At 27.2% G+C, this 17,465-nt stretch overlaps 1 protein-coding gene across 2 annotated transcripts; it reads right to left on the reverse strand.

Annotated features, from left to right (window-relative positions):
* Positions 1-1,588: 1,588 nt before the first annotated feature.
* LOC105836035 (RAB11-binding protein RELCH homolog) lies at positions 1,589-17,030 on the reverse strand. 2 transcript variants are annotated; one of them, XM_012679791.3, is made up of 16 exons: positions 16,803-17,030; positions 16,465-16,665; positions 15,978-16,133; positions 15,062-15,414; positions 14,858-14,971; positions 12,460-12,704; positions 11,441-11,751; positions 9,515-9,801; positions 8,312-8,630; positions 7,076-7,229; positions 6,668-6,791; positions 6,215-6,485; positions 4,857-4,992; positions 3,352-3,551; positions 2,709-2,970; positions 1,589-1,949 (listed from the first exon to the last, which is right to left on the reverse strand). In XM_012679791.3, exons 1-16 carry the CDS (start codon positions 16,852-16,854, stop codon positions 1,802-1,804), a joined length of 3,333 nt encoding a protein of 1,110 aa, XP_012535245.1. In that variant the 5' UTR covers positions 16,855-17,030; the 3' UTR covers positions 1,589-1,801. The 2 variants fall into 2 exon arrangements, with proteins under 2 accessions (XP_012535245.1, XP_012535244.1); XM_012679790.3 differs by having other exon boundaries at positions 16,465-16,674.
* Positions 17,031-17,465: the final 435 nt, after the last annotated feature.

Consider the following 17,465-nt stretch of genomic DNA (forward strand, 5'->3'; position numbering starts at 1 on the left):
CATCAGGATAAGCTGTGATTACATTAAAAAGAAAGAAAAAAAAAACCAATATGAAAACAGAACTGGGCAAGAGCAGGACGCAACGGGATGTGTATTCCTAGAAAGTCTGATTTTGTAAACTATTCTACGAGGAAAACACTTGTGTATTATAAATATATGATATGCGACATATATGATACGATATATGATATGATCTATGACGTTTGTTTATTACTATGTAAAGTGACAGATTTCGAAATTAAACATTAATTACTGTTAATCGCTGTGTCTTGTATTTTTTTTAAGGAATTACAGGAGAGTATGGCAAGTTGAAAAATAGAATACTTTTCAACATCATATAAAGCTTTTTATTTATTTTATGTAAAATGTTTATTTAAAGAGATAGACAAATAATGTTTTTTTCCTAAACAAACCATATATTTTTAGTAATAAAATTAAGATGCAAAATTATAAGAAAAATACTGAAATAATAAACAATATTGGAGCATTTTAAATAATTATTGCAAGTCTACATGGTCAAGATTTTTAACTTCGGTAAATTATTTGAAATAAAAATGGGATGCATTTTTTAATTTTATACTTATTTTGTTCTTTTTTAATATTATTTAGAAACGGGAAATTGCATTTTCTTGAAAAACTTTGTTTTTTAAATTATAATTTAATCTAAAATTAAGAGTAGCCTTCGTGAATGAATGCAGAATATTATTAAAAGTATTACCTTAAATCTCTAAATTGATCGGATAAACTATATTTAAGTTATCATTTAAAAAATAATGATTTAGATTCTAAATCATAAAAATGAAGTGTGTATGATACAAATTAATAATCGTAAGTAAATTATAAAATTTACGTTCCAAGACTTCAAACACTTAATTATTTCTCTAAATTTTAGAGAAACAGTTAAGTGTTTAAAGTCTTGGAACGTAAATTTTACAATTTACTTACAATTATTAATTTGTATCATACACACAGCTTCATTTTTATGATTTTTTTAAACCAGGGTTAGGTAAGTTAATATTTTTTTTAACTAAAGTTAAAGTTAAGGTTAAGAGTTTATGCAATTTAATTATATTAAGAAATTATATTAAAAAGTTGAATAAAAATCTAACTCATTGTCAGTTAAAAATTGCATTAAAATTAAAAAAGTTAAATTAAAAATTAATGAATTTTAGAAAAAATTATATATAGATATTAGAATGTCATTTAAAAAATATATATATTCTAACAAAACAATTAAAATATATATTATCAAATAAATTTGATATTTTATTTATAAATGATTTTTTATGAAGTAACAAAGAAATATTGTTTTTTATATGGGAATGTACTCTCAAATTTTTTTATATTGATAAGTTTTTAATTTATATAAAAACAATTATTGTGTGTTTTAAAAATAACTAGTTAAAAATTAAACCATTTTAAAGTTAATTTGATTAAATTAAAAATTATTAATTTTTTAACTTGTTTAATTAATTACTACCAAACCCTGATTTATATATATAACAAATGAAAACATTCAATGATTTAACATTTTTGAGAAGATTCGAAAAATGCCAGATACTGCAGACTGACTGAATAATTATCAAAGTTTTGTTAAACGTGAAAAATACTCGTACTCTTTATCTCCAAATTCTTCTCGTTAATATTTAAACAAAATAATTTACACGTTACTTACAGAGCTAGTGCAATAAAAAAATAAGTTAACATTTGTTAAAACATTATTTATATCTAACAACAACCTTGATTGCTCTTGTGAGTCTTTTCGACGTGGCCGCTTCTCCTCATGACTGCTGTGCGGAGCTTATTTCTTACGGAAAATACTCGGCATGCCTGGTGATCCAGTTTTAGGTTGAAAGATTTTACTCATCCTCTGGCGCATGTCTTCGACACCTTGGCCAACATTTACTGTCGCCATCGATAGAGAAAGTCCGGAACTCGTCGAGAGTGTTCTAGAGTGAGAATAATTTTTAGAAAAATTTTTCGGATACAAAAAATATGTAAAAAGTTAAAAGTCATAAGTAATAAAATTAAAAAATTAATAACTTTTAACAAAATTTATTAGTTAATTTCAAATAAATTTGAAAATTGATAATCCTAATAGCGATCGTTTTATTATTTAGAATAATTTAATTTTAAAAATTACAACATCCAAATTTTATATAAATAATGATTTTTAAAAATAACTTTTAATATAAGTAAATTTAATCTTAACGCAATTTCAACTAAATTAAGTTAATAAGTCATTAAATTTAACTTAAGAAAAGATAATCAAACAAACAAATTTGTCAGAAGAAGAGAGATAGAATTTAAATTTAAGAGTAAAATTCTAAAAATTTTCCTGAATATTAATAAAATCTCATGAAAATCCATGTTTTTTTAGAATAAAAATAAATTCCAAGATTTCTTGTGATAATAAACACCTTGTATATATTTATTAAGGATCATATATTTATAATCAGATAATAGTTATTTGTGCAACAAGTGCGGTGAGTCGACTAATTGTGCAAAAAGTGCAGGAAATCGACGCACGAAGCCGAAGATGATGCGTTCACCCGCACATGTGGGCAATAGCCGATCCGCACGTGTCGCACACAATATTTTTTATTACCTGTGCATCGAAATATTAGTCCTTGAGTGTGAATTGACAGGTAATAAAACCACTTTCGGTGGAGGACCACATATTGCAAAAAGTGATTTTTATTAAATACCTGTCTATCGGCTTTGGTAAATCCTGCTTAGACTCCACTTCTCTGAGCAAGGAACGTACAGCATCTTTTTGCTGAGGCAGGCACTGATTTACTAGCGTCTCTAGATGCTTTAGCCCCGGTAGCACTATTCCGGAAACGCATTGACTACTTAACGGGCAATAAACCAGCACAGAATACGCCTCCACCAGCGCGTTTACTAATTCGAGCTTACGGCTCTGTTGAAGCGCGAACGAAGCAATTGTTGACAAGTACGTCGCTATTACTGCAATTAACAATACTTCGATATAATAATGTATATAATATAATAGTAATAATAATAATAATACAACACAGAGATATAAAAGAACATTTTTTAATCAAAGATTTAAATAGTTTTTATATTTTGCTTTAGTCAAAATTTACTTTTAAATTATTTAAACGTTGTTCAATATGACAATACCATATGACAGCAATAATGTATATGATATAATAATAATAATAATAATAACAATAATAATAATAACATGAAATAATAATATATACGTAAAGATACAGAAGAACAATTCTTTCTTCAAATCGAAGTTGAAATTGAGAGTTCATATTTCTCACATATTCGAGTTTATTTTTCAAGTTCCAAAAAAATATTTTATACAGGATAACATACTGTCTTCTATATAATTCTGTGGACAAGTAGGAGCAATGACTGCGAACGTGGATACCAATGAAGTAGCTAAAATTTGAGAGAAGTCTTGAGGATCCTTCGCGATCGTTTCCAATGTTAAACGTGCTTTATCGCGCGCTTCCTTGACTTTGCATTCCGTTATTATACGACCTAGTGTGGAGATTGCAGCGCAACGCACGCCACTACAAAGATATTTACTCGCTTATTGTACGATATAAAATAAAACAATATTAATATTACTAAAAAATGTTGTCATATACATATATTTTAAAGTAAACTATTATATGTTTGTCATGCGTTTATGAAGTTTTGAAAATAATATTATTGGGCATTGTGAAATAGAAGTCTGTAGTTTAAACATAGTGAAGATAGTACCATTTTAGGGCAAAGTGGATCTTGGTATTTAATAGTTTTTTACGGGGAATTTTATTATTTTCAGTTATACAAATCATGTGTCAAATATTTGTCTTAAAACTCCTAAACTGAAACTGAAATACATAATATCACAAATTAAATACATAAATAAATTTAATAATAATGATGTTATTGAGAAATATTTGAATAATACTGATGGGAGTATTTCAGATGAAGGTATTTACTCAAATTATGTAAAGTAAATTTTTAACAATTATTGGATTTTCCAGAAATTTTATTCAAAATTTCAAGTAAAATCAGAGAATTTTTATACAATTTTGTTTGTATTAAATTTATTTTTTTATACCTTTTAACGTTCTTTAATCGAATGAGCGCAAATAAAAACTGCTTCAGTTTGGAATATTAAATTTCAGAAAATACTGAAAAAAATCAACTACGGTAACAGTTCACCAGAAGTAAACTTGAATTAGAATTTGAAAGGTGATTAAACACAGAGTGGCAATTTGGAACAATGTACCACTAATTTTTTAAGTAAAAACTTGTTAGTCAGAAAATGTACATGAATGTGTACATAATAATTAATGTTAATCAATTTTACATTATCAAGAAAACATGATTAAAGAAATAATTTTGTCAGAAAAAAAGATAGGATTATTAAAAATTTCAAAATTTTCCTTAAATATAATAATAAAATAACAATAAAATTCTATTTTCCATATTAAATCTACAATTTCCAAGGATAAAAAGTAAATTCCAAGTTTTTTCGGGTTTTCCCAATAATAAACACTCTGTAAAATACCGTAAAGAATTTATTGTGAATAATCACTTTATCAAGATATAAACCTGGATTTTCCTACAATTTGTGACATCCATTTGACTTGCAGTTTGCACGAATAAAAAATTACAAAATTTATACAAAAATTGTTACCTTGTACCAAAATCTACATTGATTAAAAATGGCCTCTTTTTGCTCAATTACTATTGTCTATAGATTAAGTTATATATTTAAAAATTTGAAACTAACTAAAGTTTTATAAAAAAGCTAATGATGCTATAAGGATTTATGAATTTCAGATACATGCATGCAAAATTAGGGAAGAAGGATCTCTCACACTTCAGGATCGCTGGCGAGTGTTACAATAGCTGGTACAATCTTGGCATTCGCTAATCGATCCGAGACAAGTGCAATAATGGAATCAAATAATGTTGCTGTTGCACATCTTACAGATGATCTTTGATGCACTACACCTGCAAAGAAAATATTTCAAGTTTGTTACTATAATAAAAAAAATATATTGCAGAACATTATAACAAAATATATATCAATCCTGAGAATATACAAACAATATTCGCCAATATTAGATGATATTTTTAGATGTATACATATTTTTAATTCGAGAAAGACTTTTTAACATTAATTAGAATTTGAAGAATAAATTTTTTAAATCTCATGTTTTTATTTATTGTATGACTCACAATACAATTTTTAAAAAATTATCAATGACAACAAAGTTTAACAAAAAATTACTATTCTACAACACTAAAATGAGACTAATTGTTTTCCATAGTTTTTGGATGCTGAATATTTCAATTTTCAAATTATTTCCAATTATCACGTCACAGTTTGTTAAATTTGTAATTAAAGTTGCAAAAAAAGGATTATTTTCAAATATTTTGTTATACATATAGTAATCTTCACATGCTGGAGAAATTCTTATTATAATCGTATTTAAATATTTTGTTAAAACATTCAACTTAAAAGAATTTTTATATCAGCTAATAATCAAGATATTTATGGTTAAATATGGGGTATGTATGTAAAAAAACTCTTATATATAATTTTTTGCAAATATTTAAATATGATTTTTTATTTTTATATTATATTATTTTCATTATTTAATTCTTTCATGTTATATTACTTTTACCATTTTTAATTCGTTTATGTTTACATTAGATTATCATTCACTATCATAAAAGACTTCTGTACATATTTTTTTGCAAAAATTCGAAAATTTTTTAATTTTGATATCCGTCCTATTCAGTCCATTTTTAATTTGTCAATGGCATCGGATTCATATTCAGCAACTTAAAAAGTCCTTAAGCTTAAAGAAATAGTTAAAATTATTTGGTAAATTGTCACTAATCTAATTCAGTTTTTTTTCCACAACAAATAGATCTCACATTTAATCTTGAATATCTTATTAAACAAAGCTGACAAAAATTACTTTTGATAGCTGAATATCCTAACAACATATTTAATTTTGACTGTAATAAAAGTTTGTCATATATTGTAGTTATATGACAAAATCATAAAAAAGTTCCTTTTCGCAATTTTAATAAATTTTTCAAAATTGTAATAAAGCATTTCAAAACCAGATTCGTATTCAGCGTCTAAAAAATGGACAATAGAAATTGACTAGTGCTGGTATTTTTCTTGAACTGTGTAATAAAAAATTGATTTAACACAAACCATCCCATAAACTAGCAAGCACGTATTCTTGTGTTTGTTCACAGACGCATAATATACTCATGGAGATTTGCAGCCAAAATATACTAGTGCCACTCATAGATAAAATTACGAGGAATTGTTTAAAATAGTTTGCGAGTTCTGTGGAATCGAGAGTACTCAGAATCACCAAGTAACTAGGGATCAACGCAAGGCTTATATTTATCTTGTCCGCCGATAGTGCCGTCAATTGCTTTTCAAGTTCTGATACCTCTGTGGAAAATACTGTCTGTATCTAAAATATACATAAAGTTCTTAAACATATTGCTATTTTCATAAACATTTTAAAAAATTAAGAATTTTAAAAATAAAAACATATTTGTAGTTAATCCTAGTAATTCACAAGAACGGAAACGTTTCTAAAAATCCAAGAATTTGATAATTTAAAGATAAACTTCGATAAAATCTTGTATTTACCCTGGATTGTGTGATATATTTTCCAAATCCCATACACAACGAATGAATATATGTAAGAAGGATTTTTAAAACGTTTTCCTGAGTTGCATCCACAGACTTTACCATGTCCAAAACATCAAATATTCTGCAAAAAAAGATAAACAAATACATTCCGAAATAAATATCTTTTGAAACAACAATAATCACATTTTTAGTATTAAAAATTTTAGTTTTTCTATAACTGTAATTTATTTTAGAGGCTAAATAATTAAATATTATAAAAAATAATTTTTTATAAATCAATTTGTATTTTTAATAATACATTTTAATAATATATAATATGCTTTTATTTTAATAATAATTATATTTTAATATTATACATTATTTTTAATATTATTTTAATAATATAACAAAATAAATAATATTCACAATTTGTTCGTGAACCACTCTAATTCTGGCCAGGATGCGTCTTCCCATGATTTGGAGAAGAAGGTGTTGAGAAGAACTCCGACGTTGACAGAATCCTCGTAGAATATTCTTGGGTCGATAATATTGGAATGACACAACGCCAGAAATTCCTCGGCTGCACCACAAAGTTTCTAGAAAACTTTTGTGCTTTTGTTTTTGTACGAGCTTATGAGCTTTGTACAAAATATACTACAAATCTTCAATAGCAAAGTTTTCTAATTTTTAAAAATCATGGTATCTTCTCACCATATTAAAATCTTTAAATATTTAAATATACTTGGCTTTCAATTTATTTCACACATTTATATTCTAAATTTTTCAAATTTTCTAAATTTTTCAAATTTTTATATTTAAATCATTAAATTAAATTTTAATTTTTATTTCAAATTTAATATATTTTTTAAATTTCAAAACTTGTAAATCTTTTAAATTTTTTAATCAGGATGTTTACTCAAATTTTATAAAAGAATTTGGTGAAATTTTGGGGGAATTTTATTCAAAAATTCTAGATAAGATTACAGAATTTTTAAATATAGCTCTCAAATAAATTTATTTTATCATATGCATTTTAATATTCTTTAATCTTATAGAAAAAAACTTAAGTTTTGAATATTAAATTTGAGAAAAAACTAAAACAAATGATGTAATCCAAATGACAATGATCTGACTGCAATATATAGATTTAGTTTTAGATTGAAAATATCAATTTCGAAAGATAATTAAACAATACAAATTTAGAACGATGTTTTGTCTTGTATTATTATTAAATTTTTAAATAAAAACTCGCAAGTCACACAAAAATGTATATAAATGTGTACATATTTATTGCTAATTGAGTGTTAATATTTATAAAAAAATATACCACATATAAATAATTTTATCATAAAAAAATAGAACTTAAATTTAAAAATAAAAATTCTAAAATTTCTCTTAATATGTGTTAATAAAATTCCATGATTTTCAACGGTAAAAAAGTTTCTTGAAAATTCTAGATTTTTCTGTTTTTTTTTCTGTAATAATAAGTGACCTAATCTTTAAATATTTCAATGTAGTTTATATTTATTCTTTTACTCTTCACACACATTATTTACTTTATTATTTACTTCACCTTCCAATTATTCATATGTAATATATATTGTATGTAATATATATGTAATGTATATTGTTATTTATCATTTACTTCCTCTCATAACTCACACAAATCTGCTGATGTGTCATCCTTGATGGAAGCTCGCACCGTGTCGGTATTGGCAACACACAAGATAGTGTAAGGTAAGATGCATTCTAGAATACTGATCGATGGTGTTAATTTCTCTTCGTCGACGTAATCTTTGTTCGGTAACATCTGAGGTTTTAGCTGGTTTTTAACTTTTGAGATTATGCGCGGTAGCAGGTTCAAATGCAACCTCCTCAGGGATAATGCCCATTGTGCCAAAACCGGTAACAATACTGACGACGCTGTCTCAAAGACTATCGATGACGTGTCGTGGAGCGCCGTTAATACCAGTTCTTCACACTGCAATTTACATAGGATAGTAAACTAGTTAAAAGTTAAATAGCAGTTAAAAAGTTCATAACTTTTAACTCAGTTAATTTTACATGAGTTAGTTTTTTATTCCAATTAGTTTTAAAACACATAAACTTTAACTTATTAACTTTTTTGTTAATAATTAAAGTTAAAAGTTTGCCTATGTAAAACAAAAAAATTGTGAAAGAAAAAATACATTCCCATGTAAAAAGCAATATTTCTTTGTTATTTCGAAGAAATTTAGGCTACTTTTTTGTTACGGTCATAGTCAACACAAGTTGCTTTCCATTTAGAATTTGATACAAACTCAATTGATACAATTTGATTCTACTTGGGGGGAAAGTTAAAGTGTTTTTGATTTAAAAAAAAAAAAAAAAAAAAAAACCGTTCCGCTTCCAGTATTTTGATAGAACCTTTGAGTATGCATCTATGTATATTAAGATTTGAATTTGTTTGTATTATAAAAAGTTACAATGTTAAGTATTACGTATTCTGTAATCATAAATAATAATTTATATTTTACATTAAAATTTATAAATTTTATTGAAACAATTATAAAATTTGAAAACACATCGTTTAAAAAGTTTTACAATAAATCTTTTAGGTATCACAAAATATACTAAAAAAACTTCTGTAATTGATATTTATTTGGCAAAAACAAAGCTTAAAGTTCAAACATTTCTTAAAAAATTGCAGTTTGCTATGCTGCATTACTGCTTAATAAAAATTTACTAATAAAGTCCGTTGTTATTATCTCAAGCTTTTTTCCCGTGATTTTTTCTCGATTTTATTTTCCGGAAAATTAAGAACACTACTCCTTGATTGTAACAAAATTATAAAAATAAAAAACGAAATAATAAAAAAATATTTACTTGAAAGTATTTATCAGGATCATCCATCAAAGCTATAAGTAGTGCAAGGCTTCTCACTACACTAATTCGTACAACAGGATCCTTGTCTTCCAATAACATCTGTTGTAACATTGACAGCATCAGCGAGTTTCTGATGGAAGCCGATGTATAGGACGCCAACACAGAACAACATTCGACAGCTAATAATCTTCTCTCCGGATATTTGTGTTGACTTTGTTCCCAACAAATTGTTAGGATTTCTTCCGTTTCCTGTGGCTGTTTTGCAAGCTTCGCCATTATGATTAATCCTAACACAAAAATAAAAAGCAATTTTTATATAATATTTCATATCAGTTCCATTAAAAAAATTAAAAATGTTTAAATTAAAAACATGTATTTTATATGTTGCAATGTGTATTACGCAAGAGCAGCTTAACTTTTTTTGCAGACAATAAATCTTACTGTATTTAAATCTGTTACAAAGGTATTTCAGTTTTTTCATGTAATATAAAAAATCGATCAAATTTTGAGAATAGGTTTATGATTAATATTCCTAGGTTTTTTCAAATTTTCTGACTATAGAGAGAATACAGGTTTTTTAAATAATTTTTTAAAATGGCATTAAGAGAATTTTATAATGGAGAGTTTTAAATAATTTTATTGCAAATAAAATATAAGAATCTTAAAAAATTATATTTGAGTATATATATATATATATATATATATATATATATATAAAACAGAATTGTCATAAATTTCAAAATTACTACACGAATACTTTACGTTTTCTTTACGTTATATTTATAAGAATCTTTTTCATGTAGACATTATGAGAAATATAAATTATTATAAATTAGATAATATATACAGAAAAAAATAATTTATGTAATAAAGAACAAAATAAGTTATGGAATTGTTAATATATCTGACTTTAGTGTTGATAAAATAGAAAATATTTAATATTAGAAATAAAAAATTGAATGTAATGTTCACTGTTTCTGATAAAATCTGAGTCTTCTATGAACCAGTAGACTGTTTACTTAGCAAACACAGTTTACATAAGTTACATTGTGCACACATAATGTAGATTATTTATATTTTAAACGTAACAGTTCAATTCTAATTAAAAAAATATTTAAAAATTAAAAAAATCAACATAAAGATGAAAATCTACAGTGGTGGATTTTAGTAATAATAATTTTTGTGTAAATTTTTGCAACCTCTAGCTCACGTGTACTGCGCGTTGCATATTCTTATTTTAAAACCGTTATAAAACAGATTCGCAAGAAATAATATCACAAATTGGTGAGTAATTTAAGAATATTCCTGAACATTTTAATCTTAGCATAGTTTACGCAAGCTAGAAATTGTAAAAATTCATACAAAAAATATTATTAAGCAAGATTCATCGCAAATCACTGCAAACTTATTGACTTTTTCATTTGACATTTTTATCAATCCTAATTTCAGTTATTATTGTTTAAAAAATAAAGTACAGGATTAATTAATTTCACATGAAAGTGTGAAATGCTCACTAAATTACACAATTCTCTTCAAATATGATATCATACTAATGAAAATATAGTAAAGTTGTTTGTTATTATATTTAATATATTATTATAAAAAATTCTCATTAAAAATTTTTTTCCAACATCAATATTTATCAATAATGTAAAAAAAATATTTTCAAATTATTTTTATTGGTTAAATTTTGTTCATTGTTATTTGTTATTTCAAAGATGGCAATGTAAAGATTATTTCTTAATTGCAACACGATTTATACATATGTATTGTACATTTATAAAATAAAGATAAAAGTAAAATTATCGTTACACTCTTATAGACAGAAAAAAATAACGATCACTACTAGGAAAAAAACAGCGTTACAAATAATACTTTTTTTAAAAATTAGAACACTTTCTTAATTCATATTATTTTTTTACTAACCGGCCAATATCATTTGCCGTTCATCCTCTTGCGGCCTCTTTTTTAAGTTGAATAGTAGCTGCAGCAACTTCTCCCTCTCGCTGGAATTAGAATGAAGATGGATTGCACTAAGGATCAGAGGAATGATTTCCTCACGCTTATTAAGGATAATGTTGGGTACTACACGTGGTAAAGTATGCGTTAAAATATCAACTAGCGTATCCCGAGTAATTCCGTGCTTCAATGATTCTTCCACCGAGGATATTAACAATTCCGAAACACTCGCCGTGCAGTGTGTTGCTATTTCCGACTTGAATTTAATCGGCAAATCTCTGAAATGTTCAGAAACATACAATAAAAGCAACTTAAATATTTAAAAAGTTTCATAATCCAATTAATTTAATTACTTAGCTATTTTATAACTCAGAAAAAAATTTATATGCTATTTTTTTTTATATTTCTCAATTGTGACTAAAATTAAAACAAAAAAATGTTAACTAATAGAAAAATTCAGGATTAAATAGTTAAAAAGTACAAATTTGAAAAATTAATAACATTTAACTTTGCTAACTTTAAATAATTTTAAATGAGTTTCTTTTCATGTCAACTAACTAGTTTTAAAATAAATAAATTTTAATTAATCAATTTTAATTAATTTCTAAGTCAAAAATTTATTTTTCAATAAAATTTTTTTTATTTATACAAACTTAATTAAATATATATGCACACGCACAAAAATAAAATATTAAAATATTAAATTTGATAATTATTTTGAGTAATATAACATAAAATTATTTTGAGTAATATAACTTAAAAAATTATTAATTTAATATATCAATAATGGTTTTCAAAATTAACTTTTAATTTAACTTAATTTAATCTTAACATAGTTTTTAATTAAGTTAATTATTTGTTCATATAATTTCTAATTAAATTAATTGTATAACTTAATTTAATTTTAAGAAATATTAACTTATCTAATTCTGAAAAAATTATATTAACAATTTAAAAAATTAGATATGTATAATAGAGTAAATAACCTGGAGGATGTGGTTGGTAGGACGGAGGATTTCTCTGTAATATTTACTCTGGGTAATTGCAGTCTGGTCCATTCTTTGTCTCCTGGATCTGTTTCTTCTAGGCTAACTACTACAGAAGCGCTATCATCTTCTTCTGGTTCTTGAGTAGTGGTTGACATGTCCTTGGGTAATGGCTCGAGCAGTTCAAACTTGTCGGGAGTCGTAGAGTTGGAATTGATGGTACGGATAGTTCCACAGCTACCTGACTATAAGTAAAATAGTGATTTTTTGCAATATATTATAATTGTTCTATAACCCTTGTGTCCACGATCAAATTTACCTACGTTGTTTTATAACCGGAGTACATGTGTACCCACTGTCGAAATTTCGTCTGTAAATGCTTTATAGCATAGAAAGTTTGCTCTGGCGGGATGATATTTGACATCTGTGATGTATTCAAGAAAGGCAAATACCCTTTTCAGATATATAGTCCGATCTGACTCACATAAAACTGGTTTTTAATGAATATTAATCGCTTTTGGAATATTGTATGTTTTATACATTTTGATAACTTCAATATACGCCAACAACGGATTAATTGAAGATAAAGCTGCTCCTATCTGAGATATTTGGGATATGTTGAACTTTAATTTACAAAAAATGTACAGATCCACAGAAAATTTGACCATAGACGAACTTTATCCTTACCGAGGTAGAAGAAGATTTACACAATATATTCTATCTAAGCCAGTTAAATATGGAATAAAGATATGGTGGATTTGTGAAAATTCTTATCCATTGAAAGGCTTGCTTTACACAGGTAAAGTAGGAGAGGCACGTAAAACCAATCAAGAAGAAAGAGTTGTTAAAGAACTCGTACAGCAGTATAAAGGATCTGAAAGAAATAACTGCATAGACAATTTTTTTACGTCTTTGTTGCTAGCTATTATCTTAGAATTTAATTGTTGTTGGCACTCTAAAGAAAAACAAATCCTATCAAAAGCCATGGCTCCTTTCAAAACGAGAGCAGAATTTTCGACATTATTTGGTTTTCATCAAAAAATGATTATTTGTTCCTATGTATCGAAAAAAAATAAAGCTGTTATATTGCTTTCAATTATGCACTCCGATAAAGTAGTGTCAGATGACACCAAGAAGAAATCAGAAATTATTCTTTACTATAATATATACAAAGCTGGAGTCGATACAATGGCTGTGTTCCAAAATTCACTGCCAGTACTGAAAATCTATAGTCCACGTTACATATACTATAAATTTTCAGTACTGGCAGTGAATTTTGGAACACAGCCAATAAATCAGAAGGTTGGAAGATACATAAGCCAGCAGCGTACTTAGAGGTCACTCGCTCTTTCTTATAATATCATCAGGGCCGACAACTTAGCAAAATTCCGGAGTTCTGCTATCAGTTAGACTAAGAGGGGGAGGGAGTAGCCAAAAAAACTAACAAATTTTTATAAAATGGAGCTTTTAATTTGTTGAGAAATAAAATTTCTTGATTTATCAAAGCAACGAATAATATATAGTTTAGTGTAAGACAAGTTCAAAATAAATTTAAAGAGATTTTATAAAAATTTGTTAGTTTTTTTGGCTACTCCGACCATATAATGTTACAGTTCATGGCGGTAGCTCTTGTCACAATTCATAAATAATTTTGGAACAAATTGATCAAATTCCGAGTGTGGAATTCTCCACACACTCCATATATAAGTTGCCGGCCATGAATATCATAGACGTTGCTTATAAACTTCTGCATAAACTTTTGCAGCTTGCATTATTTATTACAAAAATAATAAAATGTAAAAAAAAAAAACAAATAAATGCAGAATATTTATGCGACAATTAAGTCATGAGTTTGCTCTTTCAATAATTTAAGATTGATCGGAAAATTTACAAACAATGAAGCATTATAATGTAAAACTGGAGACTATTTTCGATAGGCCAACAAATCCCATTTCTTCTGGATCTGAACAAAGAAGAGATAATAAAAAATATTTGCTGTGTCATGTCATCTATGCTATAGACAAATTATTAAAAAACGCAGGAAAACACTAAAACCTTGTTCAGAATGCCAAAAACTGGTGTATAATGAGCATGCTATAACTATTACAAAGTGTTAAGAATGTAATAAATAAATAATTATTACTGTATTTGTTTATAAAAACCTCTATTTTTATTTATTTCACAAGCCTTTTCGGGCGGGATTGAAAAAATTTTGGCAAAAACACAAAAAATATTCAGAAAAACTAGTCAAGTGGGTACATTTGTACCTGGTCATGGACACAAGGGATAATCATGATAATAATTACAATTGTAATAATTAATATATTAATTATAATTTGACTCTGTATAAATATTTAAATTGTTATTAATTAAAAGATTACTTTACAGAATAGCTCACCTTTACTGGATTTTCCATAACATTCTCCTTGTTTAATGAAATAACCTCCTGGAGAGCAGTTTTCTCTTGCTCCAGAACCACAATTTGCTGCTGCAATCTTTCAATCTGTTCTGTCTGCAAAGAATATGGCGCTTTTAGAATTCATAAATTTAAATAAGAATCTAAACATTTTGAAACTCCTGAAGCTTTATTAAAGCAACAAACCATTTCCAGAGATTCATTCTTTTGCTCCTCGACATCCTCGGCCACAAATTCCGTTTGCACAGCAACGCTGGTTGACGACGGTTTGTCGTATCCGTTGGCTCTCATATACTCTCGATATATCTGCAATAATTCTGTAGGTTTGGGAATATTTAGCCCAACATCCTGCCAGTCCTCAAAATCCTGCTCCTCACATTCATCGCTGAACGTGATCGAGGTAAGCTTGTACGATCTCATCAGCAGATATTCATTAATGAGAAAATTCAGTGCTCGCTGTTCATATGGTTTTATAGGCAATTCGAGGGTCAGATTCTTCTCCGAGTTCTTGTCTGGCACCTTAAGCGTTCCCTCCAATTCTAAAATTTTAATTGTGTGTATGTGTATAATTACTGCAATTTTGAATTAAATATATATTATGCAATGTTTGTTCAAATTTTATTTAAAAAATTTATTCAAAACTTTATTCAAAACTCTTAGGAAAGATTAGAGGATATTTTAATGCAGCTTCAAAATAAATTTATCTTTTAATGTTTCTCTTATTATACAATTACAAAGAAAAAAACACTTATGGTTTGAATACCAAATTTGAAAAAGCACTAAAAAGAAAAAAATAATGTAAAAACTAAATAATTTTTTTAAAAAAACTTGCAAATTACATACAAAAATATACATAAATATACATGCGTGCTATTTTTTTATTATTGTGGATTATCAAAAAAAATCAAAGAATTTTGTAAAAAATGAAAATAAAATTTAATTTAAAAATGAAAAACCTATCAAAATTCAATTTTTAAGAGTAAAAAAAGTTCCTTAAAAATCTCAGGTTTTTCTGAGTTTTCTCGATAATAAACGCCTGTATATTAATTAAAAAAAACTTGCAAATTAAAAGAACTTGTCTTGTTATTTAAATAAAACGTACCTGTTACAGTTAAATTGGCACGCAGGGCAGAAATATTTTCCCTGGCTTTGCGCAACTCGAATTCGAGAATGGCCACTCGTTCATCAACGCCGGCTCCATCTTCTGAGTATCGAGTCATATCCAATGAATCCAAGGTAGCCTGACTAGAAGATCTGGCTAATATTTCATTTATATGTAATATTTCATTATAATTATGTCTATCATGTTTATCATCAAGCAAGAATTAAAGATATTTTCGTATAATCAATTCAGTAATATTTCAACGTTATTTATTACAATAAAATTTTGTATTAATTTTATTTTATATTTGATTTTGTATCAGTTATACTTTACATTGGTTTTTTACTTTATATTCTTATTTTCTCAACATCTTTTATTATTGTCAATTCCAACTGTTATTTCTAACTTTTCCGAGTTTATCTGAATAGACTATTAGTATCGAGATCTAGATCTACTTCTGTATGTCCATGACAGGCGAGATACATACGCATTGGAGTGTATGGCTCTGGTCTAATATTGGAGCTCTCAAAGTTGTTTGGATTTGAAAAGAATTCTCGTAGTACTGGTAGCTCCTTGCCAGCTTCGCACAATTCGGCGTGCAGTTCCAAAGCTGTCAAGAGGAGTTTTTCATTGAGGAGTTTTGTGGCCATCTCTTCGTAGGAAATCGACGTCCTTGCAGCCGCATATCCTGAAATAACTAGGAAATAAATATGGAATAAAAACTTGGCCTTCAACCTCTTTCAATTGCGAGTTCACAATTCGTTGTGTGATCACAATTGGATAAACAGCCGCATGCGTTGCAAGAAAGAATAAGGAAGAGGTTACCTTTGTTGTTCGCGGGCAGGGACTCCTTTACTTCCTGGACGATACTCGCCATGATGCCAACGCGCTCAGGTACTCCTCGGGAATGACATTTCCACGAGCTCCACGTGAGATATCAGTCCGCCCTGCGTAATACGCCGTTTTGACATTAAACACCACACATATGCAATGAAAAACAGATTATTATAGCGCGAACACACTGACAACTGCTGACAACTCAGGGTGCTGTCTCATGGCCTCGGAAAACGGAATCGGAACGAGCGGATCACCAATCACGGGATCGTTCTGATAGAACCCTTTTACTAATTCCGTCAAAACGGTCCCGTGATTGGTGATCCGCTCGTTCCGATTTCGTTTTCCGAGACCATGGGACAGCACTCTCAGGGTGCAATTTTAATATTTCTTGCATTCATATAAATTATAATCTATTTTTCAGATCTATTAATTTTTAGATTGAATTAGATAACTCGACAAGTTATATGGAAAAACATTTAAATTAGTAATAAATTATTTAAGATACTATAAGCTATGATAGAAATAGAGAAATTCTTTATATTTCAAATGTTGATTTGATAAAAACAATAACTAACAATAACTTTGCTTTACAATTAAATAAAATTTCAATAAAGTTTAAATCTGTTTTTATCATTTTTATCTGTTCTTCTA

The sequence above is a fragment of the Monomorium pharaonis genome, chromosome 11, assembly GCF_013373865.1.
Source record: "Monomorium pharaonis isolate MP-MQ-018 chromosome 11, ASM1337386v2, whole genome shotgun sequence".
Taxonomy (NCBI): domain Eukaryota; kingdom Metazoa; phylum Arthropoda; class Insecta; order Hymenoptera; family Formicidae; genus Monomorium; species Monomorium pharaonis.

Bases quoted from the DNA above. Each gene is read 5' to 3' on its own strand.
- LOC105836035 (XM_012679790.3), bottom strand. From the start codon at position 16,854: ATGGCGAGTATCGTCCAGGAAGTAAAGGAGTCCCTGCCCGCGAACAAC. The intron at 16,675-16,802 runs GTAACCTCTTCC...TTTATTTCCTAG, and splicing joins CCTGCCCGCGAACAACAAAG to TTATTTCAGGATATGCGGCT. The intron at 14,972-15,061 runs GTTTGTTGCTTT...TATTCTTTGCAG, and splicing joins AGAATGAATCTCTGGAAATG to ACAGAACAGATTGAAAGATT.